Source organism: Sorghum bicolor, chromosome 3 (genome assembly GCF_000003195.3).
Source record: "Sorghum bicolor cultivar BTx623 chromosome 3, Sorghum_bicolor_NCBIv3, whole genome shotgun sequence".
In the NCBI taxonomy this organism is placed as follows: Eukaryota; Viridiplantae; Streptophyta; class Magnoliopsida; order Poales; family Poaceae; genus Sorghum; species Sorghum bicolor.
In genome coordinates this window covers 72,373,193-72,392,512 of record NC_012872.2, presented here as the reverse complement: position 1 = coordinate 72,392,512, position 19,320 = coordinate 72,373,193, and the positions used below count along the sequence as shown (strand labels likewise).

The window sequence follows — 19,320 nt, the reverse complement described above, 5'->3', positions numbered from 1 at the left end:
AGCCAACATTGTTAAAGATTACTGCTACGATAGAGAACGCTGACCAGTTTATAAAGAGAATGCATATATTTCCATCACATAGCTCGCAGAAAAAATTACAGAGCATGCATGCAAATATGCCAAATGAGAAACGTAACCGGCAACATTCTGCTGGTTTATTTAGGCTAAAAATAATATTAACAAGGAAGTCTGCCTTCTCTCTACAAGCTGAAACTTAAGCACACGAGGATCCTTGGCCCAGAAAGCACAGGCCTGAACTCCAGATGAAAATCGGCAGATAGCACTGAAGGGAAAACAGAAACGGAGGTTATTAGTTTAAATCAGTTTCTAAGTTAATTCCCACCTACAAAGGAGAGCAAAACGGACTGGGCCGCATGTTCCAACGAGAACTCACCAAGCTTTGTCCCAATCGGGTATCCACATGTGAACTTATACAATGGGCTTCAGGTTAAACATAGTAGATCATGCCGACTTCTATCAGACTAATGTGTGGAATGTGCAGAGTGACTGATGGACCTCTGCAGTTCTTCCGGAGGAAAGAGTAGCCAACATCAATAGCAAACTTCTTCAGGAAACTTGAGCTCCTCCTAGCTTTGATATAAGAATGACCCATGATGTATGCCACCCCAGCATGTTTCGCTTCCACTAGTGCCATGAGTTCTTCTTTCACTTGCTGACCCATGTCATCCTCCTCTGGGACCTCAAAGCGAACACGGCGGCGCCGGCTTACACTTGGGGATTCTTGCTCGTAAGAGGATTGCAAACTTCGAAGGCTTTCTGATTTGCTGCTCCTCGTAGTCATGGAGTCAGCTAGGCCGTTGAAATCCCTCATGGCCAATGGACTGCCAGAGGCATCAGTGGTTGTTATGACCGCCATCCTTCCTTCATTAGCGATATCATAACTTGCTGAAGAAGAAGCATCCTCGGCTTCCATCATAATGAACTTTGCAATGCTCATAACTAACATGTTCTCAAAATTGTCATCATCTCTCTGCACGTCTTTGTAACCATATCTAACAATGCAACGGTACATCCGATATTCTTTAGGTCCAATCCTACCCACAAGGTATCGCTCATCTTGTGAAACATATGGCACTGGCACTGACTTCACACAAAGGAAGACTAGGACTTCATGGAAGGCAGGGAGGTTTGTGACAAAATGTGAGAAGATGGAGGGTACACCAGTGACCAGCTCTGTGTAAATCAATCCAATACCAGGAACCCGAACTATGCCAAGGCTTGGACCCAGAGACAAGATGGATCTCATTGATACTTTGTTTTGTAGGTCAAACTGGTACTTCCTCCTTAACCCATAGTGCCAGATATACATGACTGACATGAATATGAAAGCAAGCACAAGAGGCACCCATCCTCCCTGAGGAACCTTCATGAGAGATGAAGAAAGATATACAGCTTCAATGGATCCAAAGAAAACCAGGAAAACTAGGGCAAATATTATGTTCCTTTGCCAAACAAAGATGATTATCAATGCCATCAAGAATGTAGTAACAAGCATAACAGTCATGCAGGCAACACCTGGAAACACAGAAAGAAAAAAGAACTACTGTGATTAGACTCCCAGTGAATGAGAATGCTGGATTTTTTTTCTAAAAAAAATAGATAAGAAGGATCCCGATGCTTGTGAATCAATGCAAAAGGCTTACCGTAGGCATTGCCGATAAGTGTAGTATCACGAAATGCAATAGTGACAGCGACACAAAGAACCATAAGGATCCAATTTATTTCTGGAATATATATCTGCCCATAGATCCACCTCGATGTGTGAACAACCTTCACTCGTGGGAAACATCCCAAAGCATGGCATTGTTTCACAATGGAGAATGTTGCTGAAATAACAGCTTGGCTACCAACAACTGCAGCGAGTGTGGCCACCACGAATACAGGCCAAAACACAGGTTCTGCATGACATTCAAACTTAAATTACATTGTGTCCACGAAAAAAAGGAGGGGCTGGGGTGAGGGAAGAGACACAAACCTGGGATAGTATCATAAAAACTTGTTGGCATGTGAAATGTGTTCTTCGACAGAAATGCAGCATGACCCATATATTGTAGTATAAGGCATGGATATATGACGGTAATAAAGGCCACCTGAACCGAGGAGAAAACAATTGTACACTTCAAACATGTTTTGTTTCAGAAGAAGGTGCATAGTTCAACCAAACATAAGCTGTATTCTTGTAGTTACAGACAAGTCAGACAATTAGAAAATCTAATAGGAATTCCCCAATTAACTAGGCTGGCTTCTTTTGGGTTTCTGATATGCCTCAAACATGCAGGTTATATACTTTTAGAATGAGCATGTTGAAATAAATTTCTTTTACATGTATAATTTGCTTAGTACAAGGAAACATATAGATTATATCTAAGGCCTTGTTTACTTCCCAAATTTTTTGCAAAGTTGCTACAGTAACTCTTTCGTTTGTATGTGACAAATATTGTTCAGCTATAGACTAACTAGGCTCAAAAGATTCGTCTCGTAAATTTCGACCAAACTGTACAATTAGTTTTTATTTCCATCTATATTTAATATTTCATGCATGTGTCTAAAGATTTGATGTGATGGGGAATCTTGAAAAATTTTGGGTTTTGGGATGGAAGTAAACAAGGCCTAAGTCATTTATCATGTCTGCTTCATCACACAGCAAACTTCACCACACAATAGAATTACACAACATAAAATGATAATACCCAAAAGGACCGAATGTTTTCCAGTTGAAATTCTAATGGACAGATCCTAGCTAGGTCGCTGACCCCCAGGGGTTTACACACCGGTGTAGTCAGGTGGTCATGTAGTTTTTTGGGGCAAGTGTTTTTAGTCTGTCTTGGGTGTGGGGCCTCGAGTCTGGGTTTTCTAAACATGGCTTGCTGTACCTTTTCTTTCTTAATGAAATGATGAGCAACTCTCCTGCATCATTCAAGGAAAAAAAATCTAATGGACAGAGGATCATACTAGTTCAGCTTACCCTAACAGATGCACTCGTAAAGTGACCAAGGTCAGCAAACATTGCTTCACTGCCTGAAAAGTGGGGAGTAGACCTGTTGATTAAATCCTAAATGGCAACCAGGTTATAAAAAAACAGGAAGGGAAAGGCAAACATGATTCATCACTGCACTGTAGGGCTGATAGCAACTAACCTGTCATAGAAAGAAGGATCCCTCCTAAAGCAATCCATCCATCTTTACCTGTCTTTCTAAAGAACTTAACCATATAATATGGAGAGAGAGCTTGATATATATTTGGGTTCCAATGAAAAATGTTGTATAAACCAATTCCTCCAATGGAAAGCAGCCAGATGATGACAATTGGTGCAAACATGAATGCAACCTTCTGAGTACCTCGGTGTTGCAAGGCAAATAGACCAACCAACACAATGCACGAAAGGAGAACTACAGAACCTGTATAGGACACAAAATGTGTGTGAAACACAACAGGATCAACTTCTGAAGTAAACTGGTGATTCTAAAAAGAATGCCAGAGAATCTGGATATATAAACGATAAAAGGTGAACTTCATGAAAGACACAGAATGGTGCGCCTGTTTTAGTTAAGTGAGTGTATATGTGTTGGTGGTGTTTTTGTACTCGAGTAGGGTCTAACCAAGTAACCAGACTTGTGTATTTTATTTCTACCTTAATGAAATGATGCGCAGCTCTCCTGCATAGTTCGAGGAAAAAATGAAAGACAATAAAACAGAAGAAATATGCAAGCATTTTAGTTTTCATCCACTAATGTTCTGTGATAATATGTGAAAATTTGTTTAGTTCTATGATAACTGTTCTAAAATGTGTGGTTTTGTGATAATTTTGAGCACATAAGCATGGGTCTTAGAAATTTATGTACAGCTATTTATCAAGCGAATTTACATACTGCTATAAATTTGCAACGACTAGTACTCCCATAACAACCAGGTGCGTTTTCAATATTTTTGCATCAAGATTCAAGAGCTATGAGTTCACAGAGATGATTTGTACTTACTATGCTCTAAACCAGTAGCTCGAACTTGTAATCCAGACATAGATGAGAGGACTGCAAGAAAAGAACAAGCAGAATGAAGCATGATAAACATGTAGAAAAGGTTGATAACTGCAATTTCGCTCAACATGAGAGGCAATCAAATAGATTGTTGTGGTAGTAAGTATCCACCTGAGATTGCTGGGGTAAGGACACCATCACCAATCACCATGCTAGCGCCACAGAGAACTATGAGAAGGAGCACAGTTCTCATTTTTTTGTGCTTCTCCAGAAACCTTTTTAACCAAGGTGAAGATCCATTGCGGGGTGCAAAGCCATTTCTGTAGTATGAAGAGAGTTCCTCATCGGCTGCTTGTTGATTTGGAAGCAAACTGAGTTTTGCATGCCTGCAAAGGAGCGAATAGAGAGCGAATGGTCCACCTACAAAAGTGTAGGCAGCTCTTACTCATTTGTAAGATACAAGTACCAAGTTAGGCATTATTTCAGAAGATAGATTAAGGGATTTATTCATTTAATATATCTATCAGGACGATAAACAGTGTAGCTTTAGCTTTTCTTACATATTGTTGCTAGCCAATATACATGTTGGACTACAACAAACTAATTCCATTCCATCCAGGCATATAAAAAGATAGAGAGGGTGTCAAGAAAGGGATTTATACACACCTTCACCGTTATCATCAGCACTCAAGACAATGGTGACATACTTGAGCAAAGGAATCAGAGTGAAGGTCCAAAAGATCAGGGAAAGCACACCGAACACCGTCTCCTCATCTTGGTACTGACTGAGCTTTCCAGAGAATGTACTTTTATAAACGTAAAGAGGCGATGTGCTTAGGTCCCCGTAAACAACACCAAAGCTCTGGTAAGCTAAAAGCAATAGATTCATGTAGTACTGCCTCCGCTGAAATTGCAAGGCAGAACGACAGCCGTTAGGAAATGTTGAGAAGAATCGTGGTCTGTATATTCAAAGCAGTGCTCTAAAGTAATAGTGCCACAATGCTCATTAATTATTATGTAACCCAAAAAATCAACAAGGGAAACGGCTCATACTTAATATATGCAACTAAATGGTTGTTTATATAACAACTTGGTGATAGAAATATGCCCACGTCTGCTTAACATTAGTGATCCTCAATTCAAAACAAATCGCATAAGCTGGCTGGCTAGTTTCCGCTTCCTGCTCCATCAACACCAACCACCATTGTAGCCGAAACAGAAGCGAAACGTTTGTCGCGGAGAAATTGAACCATACTAAGTACTGTAACCTTCAGATTGGAACCCAGGGGACGACGAATGGGGACGAATGAATCAGAGAGAGAAAACGAGAGCGACCTAGAGCGAGATCGATCTGATCCCCCTTGCCGGAATCCCCTAAATCTGAGCCCCCGCAAGGACAACCCCGATCGCGACGCAGGCACACGCACCGGCCACCGGGGCCGGGGCGGGAGGGCACCAGCCGATCCATGCCCACCCCGAGGTCGGCCAACACAAACGACAGACGAGGAGGAAGAGAGCGGAATCACGGCAATGAGAGAACGAGAGTTTGGCGTGGCGCCCCTACCGGCAGCTGATCGGCGCCGGCGACACCTGCCTCGGCGTCCATGGATTCGAACGGCGGCGCGAGGCGTCCGGCCCGGAGAGAGCGCGCGGCCCGGCGGCGTCACGTCACGAGCCTCGCGGCACTGGGTAGGCGGAGCCGCGGTGGAGGAGGGGGGGCCTAGGCTTTGATGATGATTGATTCATTCATTTGTCACTATGCAATTATTATACTACCAAACACCCTATTTTTATTTATTTGTTTATAATTCCGATTGGGCCCTTTTCACTCGCGGATAATGCGAAATAACACATTTACGAGTATTTTATCTGGCGCATTTCCGCAAAAACAAAAAATTCTGAGGAGGAAATCAAAGAATAGAATAGGATTGGAGGGAGATAGAGATACTGATGGCGTGATGCAGATGGACGGGTAAAATTTGGAATAGAGTTTTGGTTTGTTGCGGACTAGTGTATACTTGTGGCAGCTGATGATTCAGCGATCTCCGGTTCTCCATGGACAGTAGCAGCGTAGCGGCACGTGAGGACGAAGATGAAGCGTGCCGGATCGTGGATGGTGTTCCGTGTGATGATGATCCAGGTGCGGAGCTGACTAGTGGATCAGAGAGGATGGATGGCTGTTTGCCTTCGCGGTACGAGCGCGAGAGTGATCGATTTCTCCATCTCCCGTTTGATGGCTGTCATTCAACCTATTAAATTAGCTGATAATCCATTATAATTTATTAAAAAAATATTATTAAATAACCGATAGATTCGACAGATAAATTCAAGTAAATAGACGGACTGTCGTGTCGTGATGGAGTGGGATCATAAATGCCGGTACATTATTGTTTCGACTAAATCAAAAGAAAACGCTAAGATCCAAATAAACACTGATCAATTTCCATTTTCTAACAATCAAAGTTCATCCATAACCGAACCAAAACTGAACCCATACCAAAATGGCCACACAAGGACCGACCAACTGCCGTGCGGGCTCCCGCTGGTGCCCTGTTTTTTCTTTTTCTTTTTTTTTCTTTTAGTGGAATCCCGGTGCAGCCTGCTCGACATCGGTGGTGACGACTGACGAGGCCGTTGGTGCACTGACTAGGCCTGATTAGCTTATGGTATTGGGCTATTTAGTTGGGCTTGGTCGAGCAAGGGCAAATGGGGGCTTCCCACTCCCAGTATGGCTCAAGGAGAACAGAGTTTCTCGTGGGCCTGGATCACGTGCGTGGGTGCGCAGGTGGCCCATTGGCAGCTAGATCCAGCCCACAGCTGATAAATCAATCAACTGTTGGATCCAACCTAGTCCGATTGAAACAAGTAGCAGTAATAAACCAAATAAACGGCCAGTATTGACTTTCTGAAATGAATGAAATTGATTGATTTGTGTGAAATTCCTATGTTCTAAGAGATCCTAAATCTTGTTTAAGTTATTGAGGTACCTTTTTATACTGTCTAGACTTATCCGATACTCGACAAGCACGTTTTTTAGATAATTTTCTATTTTTCTACTACTCGAGATTTCCCTTTACGTCTCTTTTTTTCAAACCCTCGTAAAACTTGTTGTGGGTAATTGGGTATAAGCTATAGTGAACTAGAATCAAATGAGTTTCCTTGAAAACTTTATTCCGAGACGCTTTGTACAAAAGTAGACGAATCATGATCCACCAATAGCCTTGATCATTCCAAGACATTATTTTAAATTGAGTCCAATCTCGTAAAGTGGGGGAGATCGATGAAAGGATGATTGTATTTGACTACTTGAGGCCCCAATCTACTCTACTACTCTAGGTCTAGGATGAAATAATTAAACAACTGGCTGACCAACCACCCATAGTATCATGGAGCAAAATAGTCACGAAGCACTTCGGCAGAGAGCTAAAGCGCACTGCCGCCCAGTAGATACGAGAGCACTCATGTATACATGTCCCTTTTTCGTTTCTTTTGGAGATTTCTAGAGCCCTAAAAGTGAGTAGCAGAGCCCCAAAGAGCTATTCCTCACCTCCTTTGTGTCTGTGGTTGCCAGCTTCATCCTCGATCGATTCGAGGATGCTAATTACTCCCTCTAGTTAGTACTCACTATTTCAAGATTTATTTTTCTAAAATTTGATCAAATACATATAAAAATATACTAATATTCATGATTTGTAATAAATATTCTTAGATTAATTGTAATTGAATATATTAGAATTTTATAGTAAATATATTAGAAAATAAATAAAAATACTGATAATGCTTTGGGACAGAGAAAAGATCGGTGGACTGGTCAGTGGACAATGCTGTGTCTGTGACCTCACCAGCACATGCAGATTCTCTGAATCTTGGGTTCATGTTTATGACCGAACATCCATCATCAGGTTACAACGTGCCAATGTTACTTGCATGTCGTCAAGGATCATCGGTAACAGTATGTTGAATTGTCCTGCTGTCTTGGTGATGCTGCCTGCCACCACTGAGCTATGACTATATATGAGCATGAGCCTATGACCGAGCTCACATGCATGTGGCACAGGACTGCACTATGTTGATGATGCAGTGCAACAGTGGTCAATCACAGTCCATAATAGATGGTAGATGAAGGGAGCTAGCATGGTGGTAGGCCAGCCCAATGACACCTTCTCTCCTTTCACTAAGCTAGTGACCAAGTTGATGATCAAAGCAGGACAAGCAAATCATTCCTCTTGTCAAAAGAAACGGACGGCTATGGAAAATCTTGGCCCCTCTATATATATGACCACCTCCCATAAGATTCAATGCAAGACAAGATCATCTTGGTATGCGATCAAGATTTTGTTGCATTGGTGGAGCATATGCCATGGCTGCCGCTGAGAATGAGATCAAGATAGGTCAGGTCGACGACGTCCAGGAGCTGCACCGAACGGGCCTGACGACGGTGCCCGATCGGTACATCAGAGACGGCGACGACCGGCCAGACGGCGACAACGTCTGTGCCCTCGCGCACATCCCGGTGATCGACGTCGGCGACCTCCCGCGCGGCGACGACGAGCTGGACAAGCTCAGGCTCGCCTGCGAGGAGTGGGGTTTCTTCCAGGTGACCGGCGTTTTGTGACGGCGGTGCTGTTGATCGATCGATTCATCGCTTGTCATGCTGAGATGGAATTGATCGATTCATCTGTAGGTTGTCAACCATGGCATCGCGCACGAGCTGCTGGACGAGATGGAGAAGCTGACGAGGGAGTTCTTCATGCTGCCGCTGGAGGAGAAGGAGAAGTACCCCATGGCGCCGGGCGGGATCCAGGGGTACGGCCACGCGTTCGTCTTCTCGGAGGACCAGAAGCTGGACTGGTGCAACATGCTGGCGCTGGGCGTGGAGCCGGCGTCCATCCGGCAGCCGAAGCTGTGGCCGACGGCGCCGGCAAGGTTCAGGGAGACCCTGGAGGCGTACTCCGCGGAGGTCAGGAAGCTCTGCCGGACTCTGCTTGCGCACATCGCCGAGACGCTGGGCCTGGCGCCGGCCACGTTCGGCGACATGTTCGGCGAGGCGGTGCAGGCGGTGCGGATGAACTTCTACCCGCCGTGCCCGCGGCCGGAGCTCGTCATGGGGCTCAGCGCGCACTCGGACGGCAGCGCGGTCACCGTGCTCCAGCAGGACATGAGCTGCGCCGGCCTGCAGGTGCGCAGCAAGGCCGGCGCCTGGGTGCCCGTCCACCCCGTCCAGCACGCACTCGTCGTCAACCTCGGCGACACCCTTGAGGTGAGCAGAATTATATTCGTGTTCGTCGCGCTTGGTTTGGTTTCTGTCCATGTCCATGTCCAGTCACTCCAGCATGAACACCACTCAGACACTGACCACGCTAGCTGCTGCGTATGCGCATGCCCATGTATGCAGGTTCTGACGAACGGCAGGTACAAGAGCGTGGAGCACAGAGCGGTGGTGAACGGCGAGCAGGACCGGCTGTCGGTGGTGACGTTCTACGCGCCGGCCTACGACGTCGAGCTCGGACCACTGCCGGAGTTCGTCACCGACGAGGCGCCGTGCCGGTACCGGAGGTTCAACCACGGCGAGTACAGCCGCCATTACGTCACCAGCAGGCTCGAGGGCAAGAAGACGCTCGAGTTCGCCATGGTTAATCCGCCGGTCGGCCGGTGAGCACAACGCCATGGCTCCTGACTCGTGAGGAAACCTCCACGTAGTCGCATTTGGTCAAGCTGCCTCTACCCGTGCTTGCAAGTTTGCAAAAGCAAACTACTGTACTAATGAAAGCATGCAGTGCCGTATCAATCACCTTTCTTATCTGAAAACAAGAGTTTTATTGTGTTTGTATACAGTATTTGGTGTGTGTGTTGCTGAGTGCATCAGCCTGTGTCTTGCAACTGTGCAACACGTGTCAAAGCTGATTTTACGTTAAAGTACACAGGCAAAGCTGCTTTGAACTGTGGCCATCAAGTCCATGACCCTACATGGGAATGGGATGACCGGCCGAGCTTATCTCCTGAGATACCATGAACCTAAGGTGCAGAAGATGGATGATAATGGGAAACACCAAAAGGCAGTTGAATTAGGACGGCAACTTTTTCAAAAGCTTGTGATATGTTTTTTTCCCAAACACATCATCATTCTTGGAAGATAAGGGTGACAAAAAAAAAGAGGGGGAGGGGGGGTTGGATCTCCTAAAGAAGATCAAGGGTCGAATATGGGCAAGCTTGGACAACCACTGTTACTCAACCGAATAGGATACCCATGTTCTAGACACGGAATCAGAGCTGAAGGGGGCAATCTGTCAAGAAACTGGAGAACAATTGCAACACCAACACCACAATTTATGGGGAAGGCAAACTAGATAAGATTTGTCAACCAAAGAGATCGAAACAGTCACATAAGATTTGTCAACCAAAGAGATCGAAACAGTCACACATCATTCATCCCATTGACATCTCAAACAAGTTACTCCCTCCATACCGTAAAAGCTGACGTTTAGACAGGAATTGTGCTAACCAAAGAGTGATTAATTAGGGGGTAATCTTCCAACGTTGCCCTTATTAAATAACGTCGCGGGTATCCTATAAATCAGGAAACATCCGTAGTTTGGTTGGTGTGTCGTGAGTAGTCTGAGGCAAGTGGGCAGGGTTCGATTCCTGTGGCCCCTAGTTTTTTTTCCTTCACTCACGATTTTGCATGGCCCTGTCAATTTTGCATGGCACTGCACTGAGGGCGGCAGCGTGTTGCCGCGTTTTTTTTTTGGCTTTTGCCCGCTTTTTTCTGAGTCCGTGGCCACGACGTTCTCCGACACCACATCCAAGTCCAGTGCGTCGATGGAGTCCATGGCCACGCCGGAAACGATGGAGTCCTGTGCCTTCGAGTCCATGGACACCATGGCCTTCGAGTCCAGCACGTGGATGGAGTTCGCCTCCGTGGAGTCCGTGGTCTCCAAGTCCAGAGCGCCAACAGAGTGCTGCGCCTTGACGGAGAGGAAGTCCATGGCCTTGAGCGAGCAGGAGAGCGTGGCGCGGCGAACCAGTGGTGCGAGCAGGAAGTAGGCGCGCGAGCGTGGCAGCGCGGCAAACTCTAGAAGCGATGGCGGCGAGGGCGCGAGCAGGAAGGCAAGCGCGTGCCGGCGTGCGTGCTGCGGAGAGGAAGAGCCGAAGAGACGCGCGTGCTGCTTGATTACGGGGCAGCGATGAAGTGCTACGAGGCAGTGCCATTAATACGAGGTGAAGCTGCGCAGTCGCGAGCGCAACGGGCGGCAATAGGTAGGGGCATTCGCGTCCGTATTCCACTCCGCAGCCACTCGACGTCAACTTATACGAAAACGGATATTGAGCCCAGAACGACAGCTTTTACGGTATGGAGGGAGTATGAGCAAGCATTTGCAACAATCTCCCCCCGGCAATGAAGCACAAGTGGCAAAGAGCGCACATTGGCCTAGTACTATATGCTACTCAATCCATCTCAAATTGTAAGTCGTTTGACTTTTTTAATATCAAGTTTGACCACTCGTTTTATTCAAAGTTTTGTACAAAATAGTTTTTTTTGTTGTGTATTGGTTTATTAATAAAAGTTCTTCAAGAATGACTTAAATTTGACTATATTTGCACAAATTTTTTTGAATAAGACGAGTGGTCAAACTTGAGATAAAAAAGTCAAACGACTTACAATTTGGGATGGAGGGAGTAGTACTTAAGATGATAGTCACAGAAACGAGCATCTATGATCACAGGGATCAAGCATCATGTACATTTCCAAGGGTATCGGTTCTTCTGCCAAATACTAACACGCAAGATGAGGCAAAAGGGTCAAGACGCTTGAGCTCACAGCCCGAGATCCTGGGAATCACGAATGTCATCCGCACAAATCTCAACCGAATCGTGCATTTGCATTGGCAGCTAAATCTGCTTGTAACAAGTCTACGCTAGGAGTAAGCTGGGTGGCTTTGAGCAGTACCAAAAAAACGAGCTGCAGCAAAAGTTATACTTCAGGCAGGCCATGTTCCAAAACTCTCCTGTATGTAAGCTGGGTCATGGATGGATGTTAGGTAAAGTTGCCTTCCCACTCCACTCGGTCCAAAGAACTGCTGTCCGATCAACCAAGTGTCAAGCTCCTGCATCTGCCAAGCAGTTCCTCCTCAACAGTCTGCAATGAGTGAAGGATTGGATCAGATGCAAGCTAGTAAAAAACAAACTAACCAACCATTAAACTGTGGTACTGTAACAGGTAGCGCAATTGAATTTACCTTGTACGTTTCAAGCATCAGCTGACCACTGATTTGTTGCTCTGTCACATAATTGACATAAGTTTCCATCAATGGAGCATTTACAGCCTGCAATGAGTAAAATCAGCAAATTGTCTCGTGATTATTGCATGCATGCAATGTAAAGGATTCCAATAAAGCCTAGGCGGCTAGGCAACAGCAGATTTCACTTTCCTATGTAACAATTCACTCCTGGTAGCCAAGTGTAGAGGGCGCATAAATTGGGAAATAAACAAGGAACAAGGGATTTGGAGTTCAAAACGAAATGCTTGTCCAAAATCAAATTTCCTTGCCCACGTGCAAGTCTAGTAAAGTTTGGGCAAGGAAACCAAAACAACAACACAGGATAACCTACATCAACTGTATGGTACTACTTCTAACAGAAGCAGGAGCGACAAATACTGTTAACATGACAGTAGAAGAAACCTGCAAACAGAGAGGGTAGCTGTCCCCACTTGAAATTTCCAGATAGTAAGCCAGCCTCTTGGTTTCTGTCTCCATACTTTCCTCAACCTGTAGACAACATAATCAGCAGTGTCTACAAGCTGTAGAAGAACGGCATTGACTCATACAATATTATAAATGTATTGACCTTAGCAAGGTAATCTGGCAAAGAGTAGTGCCTAATCCATTCGGAACTTCTCATGGAGTAGTAGCCATATGTTTCATCAAGAAAAGCATTTTGCATTATGGATTTGACTTCGGAACAACATATGCCATGCATAACATCGTGCAGGCTCGAATCCATCATGCTTCCATCACGTTCTCGTTGGATCTAGGATCAACTTGGATGTTAAGTACAGAAGGAATGCATTGAAATAAAAAAACGGGTGGGTGAAAGACAGATATCTAAAAACTACCAGAGTAAGAAGAGCAGTTCTTGCTTCATCATTGAAGTATGAAAAGACCTAACAGATAGGCAAAGGACATAAGAAGTTGCAGAGAGAGAAGTGGGTAAGCAGTCTTCACAAGCAGGAGAGAATAATACTCACCGGACCAAAGAAAGCAGTAGCAGCAGCATCGCTAAGTGATGGTAGTTTGTACTGCTCCACAAAGCAGCGGTCCAAATAGTTGAAGAAGCCAGTTACACATCTAATCATGATGCAATAGTTTGACCACATTTTCACAAGCTCTCTGAAAAAGCTGTCATTTTGCTTGTGCATGAGATGGGGCAGAACCTAATAAACAAACAAGAGTGAAAATGTCAAGCCAGGGGGTAAAGGAAGATATCCTTGCCAAACTCAATTAACTTGGTAAGCATCTCTAAACTGAATTGTATACAGATACATGGAGTATATCTGAAGTGTGGTATTTCGATAGGAATGATACCATAGTGGTTCTACAGTAAATCAGGGTAGTGACTACTGTAATAAAAATGACATTACAGAGGTACTACAGTAAAGCAGTGAAACGACAGTAATACATCTTCTGCTTTCTCACTCTGATCCATATTTATTTGTTTGTGACAAATTGTTTTTTTATTTTTTCAATGAAAATTTAGGTAGGAGCCTCTCCATAATTCGTATAGAAACAGTAATATTTTGTCATGTTTGTACATGACCACACAAATATGCACAGAAATTAGATTATTACACTTTCAAGTTTCGACCATAGTAGTTCACTACTGTATCCACTTTATTTATAATATTAGCACATGCCTATTTCACATTACATCATATCACATTCATGTGTAGTTTTGTTGTGAAAATGTATCTGCTTTTGTTGCTAGGGCATTAGAGACACGATGGTTTTTGCAGCAATTCCTGCTGGTGTCATCTCATAATTTGCCTCAAATCAAATAAACCAAATAGTACTGTAGGTAATAAATATTCAGCAAATAGTACAAATGTAGATCTAAGCTTCATTTGTTACGGGCAGCAAAGCTCTGGTATAGTTGCTGTGGATCTATACTATCAACGATTTATTAGCCAGGGTTTTAACTGAGGAAAAAATATAGCACTAACACAGAAATTGCCATGAAATAGCTCGTGTCACAAGATTTCATACACTGAAGCAGAGATATATAAAAAAAGGCAAGAACAGCATCCACAGTGGTCCTTTTTCAGACATGATTTTAGCCGTCCCTTTTCAGCATTAGAACTCAAGATGTTCAATTCTAGAATATTTACAGTAGGTTAGAGAGTAGAAACAAATAATAATAATTATAGTACCATTGTGCGGACACATTCTGCAAGCGTCATCCTGAAACCATTGTACATTTCTTGGCAGTAATGTTGTTTCTGCACAGCCATCTTGTAAGCACAACTAGAATAATAGAGGAACAAATGAGGAGCTGCAGCTTTAAGTAGCACATGTATAATAGTAAAGATACATATTGCATCTTGAAGCTGTAGAAGCATACTCATAGTAGTTCATGTACTCGTTCACAGTAGGCCTTATACTGGTGCACTCCAAAATCTTCGAGCATTTTAAAATCCCCTGTTCCAGGACTTTCCAGCCCTCCTCGAAGCTTAGGTGGCTGTTCATTTTGTACTTTGCTCCGACGCAACTGCAGTAGTTAAAAAGGTATCGGAAGTGTTTTTTTTAGATTCAACAATAACAGAAGAAATGAAGCAAAGATAGATCTTTTGTTATGCATGTGCTTCAGGAACACATGGATTTCGCGTTGCAGATGTAATGATTTATGAGTAACACATATGAACTGAATACTATAGAGTGGAATGTAAATATTTTGCACATATAAACTTATTTCTATCCAAATTGAGTTGCTAAAACTATCATCAACTCATAAATATACACAAGGAACTAAGGACCGAGGAAGACTAGTTCCCAGACTTCAACAGAAATTAGAATACATTATCAATTCATGAAACTGAGTAGTACAAGTACAATGATGTTGTCAAGATTAAAATTTTGATGTAAATAGCCAAAAGAGCAGATTAACATATTGATGAAACAACCATCACAATGTATCAGTCAAGGCATCGCCAGATTGTGCATTTGATAACACGATCTGTAGCTGAAACTCAGGATACTGGGGATGACAGAAAAAAAATCATGGTGAAAAACAGTACAACTATAAAATGACACCTTGTACGTAATAAAAGAGAAAGCAAGCAAGATATTGGCAGCCAATCAACAAAGCAAGCAAATGCAATCCGACAGCTTCGTTTGGCTTCAGTCCACTTAAATTCCTAGAAAATAAACAAGTACAAGCATTCACCACACATCGAGACAGATTTCCGGCCACATCATTCTCATTCCCTGCACTAGCGAATGCGATTTCTAAGCAACACCATTGATCCTAATGTAAACGACCATAGCAGGCGCGGACTTCGTTGAAACCCCAGACTTTGGGGGAAAAAGCACAAACCGCACGCGAAAACCCAGGCAGAGGTTGATTTCGCGCGGGGAAGAACGAAGGAGAGCCAAACCCTGTGACCCAGCCAGCTACGGGCAGCTGGACGGAAAGGGGCTAAGGAGGCTAACGGGCATGACTAGACGGAGGGATTCCGATTCGATCGCAGCGACGGGAGGCTGGGGGAAGCGATGCCAGGCGAGCGCTCGTCAACCGATGGTTTCCGCGAGGGGAGGAGGGGAGTAGGGGACGACGAGGTCACGAGCGCGAGGACGACGAGGAGGAGGAGGCTAGTACCCACGGAGGTGGAGGCGTCGGTGAGGATCGCGCGGTGCTGCTCCCCGCCGCCGGCGGCCGCCCGCCTGGTCTCTCTATCGCCCGCCGGGGCTCGCGTCGTGGGACCGTCGGAGGGCGGCGGCGGCGGCGGTGAGAGTGAGGGGTTTTCAAGGGATTTCGTTTCTTCTCTCCCTTTTTTTTCCTTTTTGCCGCTGCTCTGGAAAAGGTGGAAAAGGCTCGATCGGTGGTGGTGCGGCCCGGCCCGGGGGCTCCGTGTCTCGAGTCCGGAGGGCAGCCGGCAGCGGCCTCGTCCTTTTTTTTTCTTTTCTTTTTCATGATAGAAAAATGCAGCGGCCCAGTGGTTCAGGGTATGTGTGGAAAAGTTGTCTGGCCCATACAGTTCACACTTCATATTTTATACGTGTGACTAAGAACGGGGATGGCGCTCAAATGGATACCCACGGTTCTACTAAATCTCTACAACTAAAACACACAAAAAACAATCGTTCACTCATATTCCCCTCGCTCCCGCACTCCCCACCCACGCAACACTCCCCTTGCTCCCGCACTCCTATAGGCGCCGCAATCCCCTCGCTCCCTCTCCAGCTCCAACTCAAGGTGAGCTCCCCTCCCTATAGCCTTCCAGCTCACGCCCCTCCCTCTTTGCCACCGTGCGACGGGGGTCGTGCGCCATGCACGTACCACGGCAAGGAACGGCCTCGCCCACTTCGCCGTCGTGCACCGAGGAGTGTGGCGCTACCGCCCGGGCGCCTACCTCTGACCGAACGCCAACGTCGGTGCCGCCTTGGACAACGAAGCGTGGCTGGCCATCTCGGTCAATGGTGAGGAGCCCCCCCCCCTCGCTCCCCTCCCACCTAGTTGCTGAGGAGGAGCCACACCTGGCGCCACCAAGGGAGAGGCGACGAGGATCTCATCCTCGCCCGGTGCACGCCCTCCACCGTAGGACATGATAGGAGGTTGGCTTCCGGCGGCAACCACCACGCCGGCCAGCGAGCTTGGCTCCGGATTCGCCACAGCGAGGTGTGGATCCGATGGCGTGGAGACCTGCCCCGTGAAAGGTCCTAATATGGCTAGAGGGGGGGTGAATAGCCTATTTAAAAATTCTACAAAAACACTAGAGCAAGTGATTAGTAAATAACAAAGCGAAGCTTTTTGCTCTAGCTCTAAAGGGGTGTTTGCAAGCCACCTACCTAACAATTCTAGTTGCTATGATCACTATGCACACAAGAACTAAGTCTCTACAAGCTACACTAGTGAACTAAGCTACACAAGGCAAAGTAAGCAACTAAACTAATTACACTAGTTTGCGGTAAGTAAAGATAGCAAGAGATATTTATACCGCCGTGTAGGGGATGAACCAATCACCAATATAAACAATCAAGCACCGAGAGAATGCCAATCAAACACAATTAAAACACCAATTTTTCTCCCGAGGTTCACGTGCTTGCCGGCACGCTACGTCCCCGTTGTGTCGACCAACACTTGGTGGTTCAGTGGCTAAGAGGTGTAGCACGAACCTCGTCCTCACTAGGACACCACAAGAACCTACCCACAAGTGAGGTAGCTCAATGACACGAGCAATCCACTAATGTTGCCTTTGGCTCTCCGCCGAGGTAGGCACAAACCTCTCACAATCGCCGGGAGATGGCCACGAACAATCACCAACTCGTGCCAATGCTCCTTCGCTGCTCCAAGCCGTCTAGGTGGCGGCAACCACCAAGAGTAACAAGAAAACCGCAGCCAAATCGATCCCCAAGTGCCACTAGATGCAATCACTCAAGCAAATGCACTTGGAATCACTCCCAATCTCACAAAGATGTTTAATCTATGAAGGAGATGAGTGGGAGGTGTTTGCTTAGGCTCACAAGGATGTTATGTATGCTAGAATGCCAAGAGGGTAAGCCCCAAGCCGGCCAAACACGTATTTATAGACCCCTCAAACAAGTAGAGCTGTTGTCTCTTTCACTGGGCAAAACTCGGGGTCACCGGACGCTCTTAAAGGGGCACCGGACGCTCAGCCCTTGCGTCCGGTGCTCCAACGTCAGCCACGTGTCACCTTTTGAAGTTCTCGTGTCAGAGTCTAACGGTCACCTGCAGTGCACCGGACGCTGAGCAAGTTGGCACCGGACGCGTCTGGTACACACCGGACCCGTGCGCAAAGAGCTCCGCAAACTCGCAGGGTCACCGGACGCTAAGCACCGGTAGCGTCCGGTGCTCACCGGACCCATGCGTAGAGAGGGTCGCAAAACGCCTGCACACCGGACGCTAACCACGAGACGCTCAAGCCAGTGTCCGGTGCCTTACCGTAGCTGGGCCAGGCACTGTCTGCACCGGACGCTCAGACTTAGCGTCCGGTGCCTCAGTGGCCAGCGTCCGGAGAAACACTCCCGCGACTTCTCCAAATTTTCCCACCGGCGCAATAGAAAATATGCACTTCATTTTCTCAAAAGCGCCGAATCCCGCCTCGCAAGCTCGGCGGGAGGGAGAGAGGAACCCATCCTCTCTCTACCTTCCAAACTCCACCTCCTTCTCAAAATGTGCCAACACCACAAGTGTAAACCAACAAGTGTGCACGTGTGTTAGCATTTTCACAAACATTTTCTTTAAAGGAGTTAAGTTAGCTCACTAGGTTCTAAATGCATGCACATGAACAACGACACCTAGTGGCACTTGATAACCGCTTAGCCAAAGAATTCCCCTCTTTATAGTACGGCTATCTATCCTAAATGTGATCACACCCTCTATGGTGTCTTGATCACCAAAACCAAAACCCTAAGCAATACCTTTGCCTTGATCTCCATAGGGTTTTGTTTTTCTCTTTCTTCTTTTCCAAGTTGAGCACTTGATCATCTTGTGGTCATCACCATCATCACCATGATCATCTCTTGCTCCATCACTTGGCATGTACCAACCTCATTAAGTCTACACACACTTAGCATAGAGGTTAGTACTAGGGTTTCATCAATTATCCAAAACCAAACTAGGGCTTTCACCCCGGTGTGCTTGCGCGGCTTCGGTGTGTGCGGCACTGCCTCAGTCACCTGCCCTAGCGCTGCCTCACCCGACCGAGCCGCACTCATGCGTAGCAGGCGGAGGACTACGTCACCGTGGAACCCAACTTCTTCAACGCCTCCTACACCCTCGCGAGGTCTGAGGTGTGCCAACCCCTTCCTGCTGTGCAAGTTGCTGCCACCAGGCTGTGGAGGTCTGAGGTGGAGTCGTGGAGTGGGGTCAGCTCGCCTATGGCGACCATCTCTGCAGACCTCGCCATCTTCTTCCCGTCCCTAGCTCGCGTCGCCGTGGCTACTACACCCTCTACTTCCTCGCGCATCAAAGTCCAGGTCCATAACCCCTTCCCTCAGCCTCCTAGCTCCACCCCCCCTTTTCCTCCTCCAGTTTGGTTCAACAATTTTGTGGCGTTATCCACCTTCCTAATCTCCATCTTCGCGCAGAG

At 46.1% G+C, this 19,320-nt stretch overlaps 3 protein-coding genes across 3 annotated transcripts; 1 reads left to right on the top strand and 2 right to left on the bottom strand.

Moving 5' to 3' along the window:
• LOC8062281 (probable potassium transporter 2) lies at positions 9 to 5,729 on the bottom strand. The gene is made up of 10 exons (XM_002456859.2): positions 5,560 to 5,729; positions 4,662 to 4,899; positions 4,167 to 4,415; positions 3,999 to 4,049; positions 3,159 to 3,419; positions 2,987 to 3,039; positions 1,997 to 2,111; positions 1,665 to 1,919; positions 395 to 1,536; positions 9 to 283 (listed from the first exon to the last, which is right to left on the bottom strand). The coding sequence occupies exons 1-9, from the start codon at positions 5,599 to 5,601 to the stop codon at positions 449 to 451; spliced, it is 2,352 nt and encodes a 783-aa protein (XP_002456904.1). The 5' UTR covers positions 5,602 to 5,729; the 3' UTR covers positions 9 to 283; positions 395 to 448.
• Positions 8,027 to 9,860, top strand: LOC8081307 (protein SRG1). Its single transcript, XM_002459012.2, has 3 exons — positions 8,027 to 8,592; positions 8,680 to 9,255; positions 9,391 to 9,860. Exons 1-3 carry the CDS (start codon positions 8,317 to 8,319, stop codon positions 9,649 to 9,651), a joined length of 1,113 nt encoding a protein of 370 aa, XP_002459057.1. The 5' UTR covers positions 8,027 to 8,316; the 3' UTR covers positions 9,652 to 9,860.
• LOC8062280 (cullin-1) lies at positions 11,674 to 16,058 on the bottom strand. The gene is made up of 9 exons (XM_021455200.1): positions 15,867 to 16,058; positions 14,613 to 14,759; positions 14,422 to 14,515; positions 13,243 to 13,428; positions 13,111 to 13,158; positions 12,843 to 13,025; positions 12,677 to 12,763; positions 12,233 to 12,319; positions 11,674 to 12,132 (listed from the first exon to the last, which is right to left on the bottom strand). The coding sequence occupies exons 2-9, from the start codon at positions 14,735 to 14,737 to the stop codon at positions 12,082 to 12,084; spliced, it is 861 nt and encodes a 286-aa protein (XP_021310875.1). The 5' UTR covers positions 14,738 to 14,759; positions 15,867 to 16,058; the 3' UTR covers positions 11,674 to 12,081.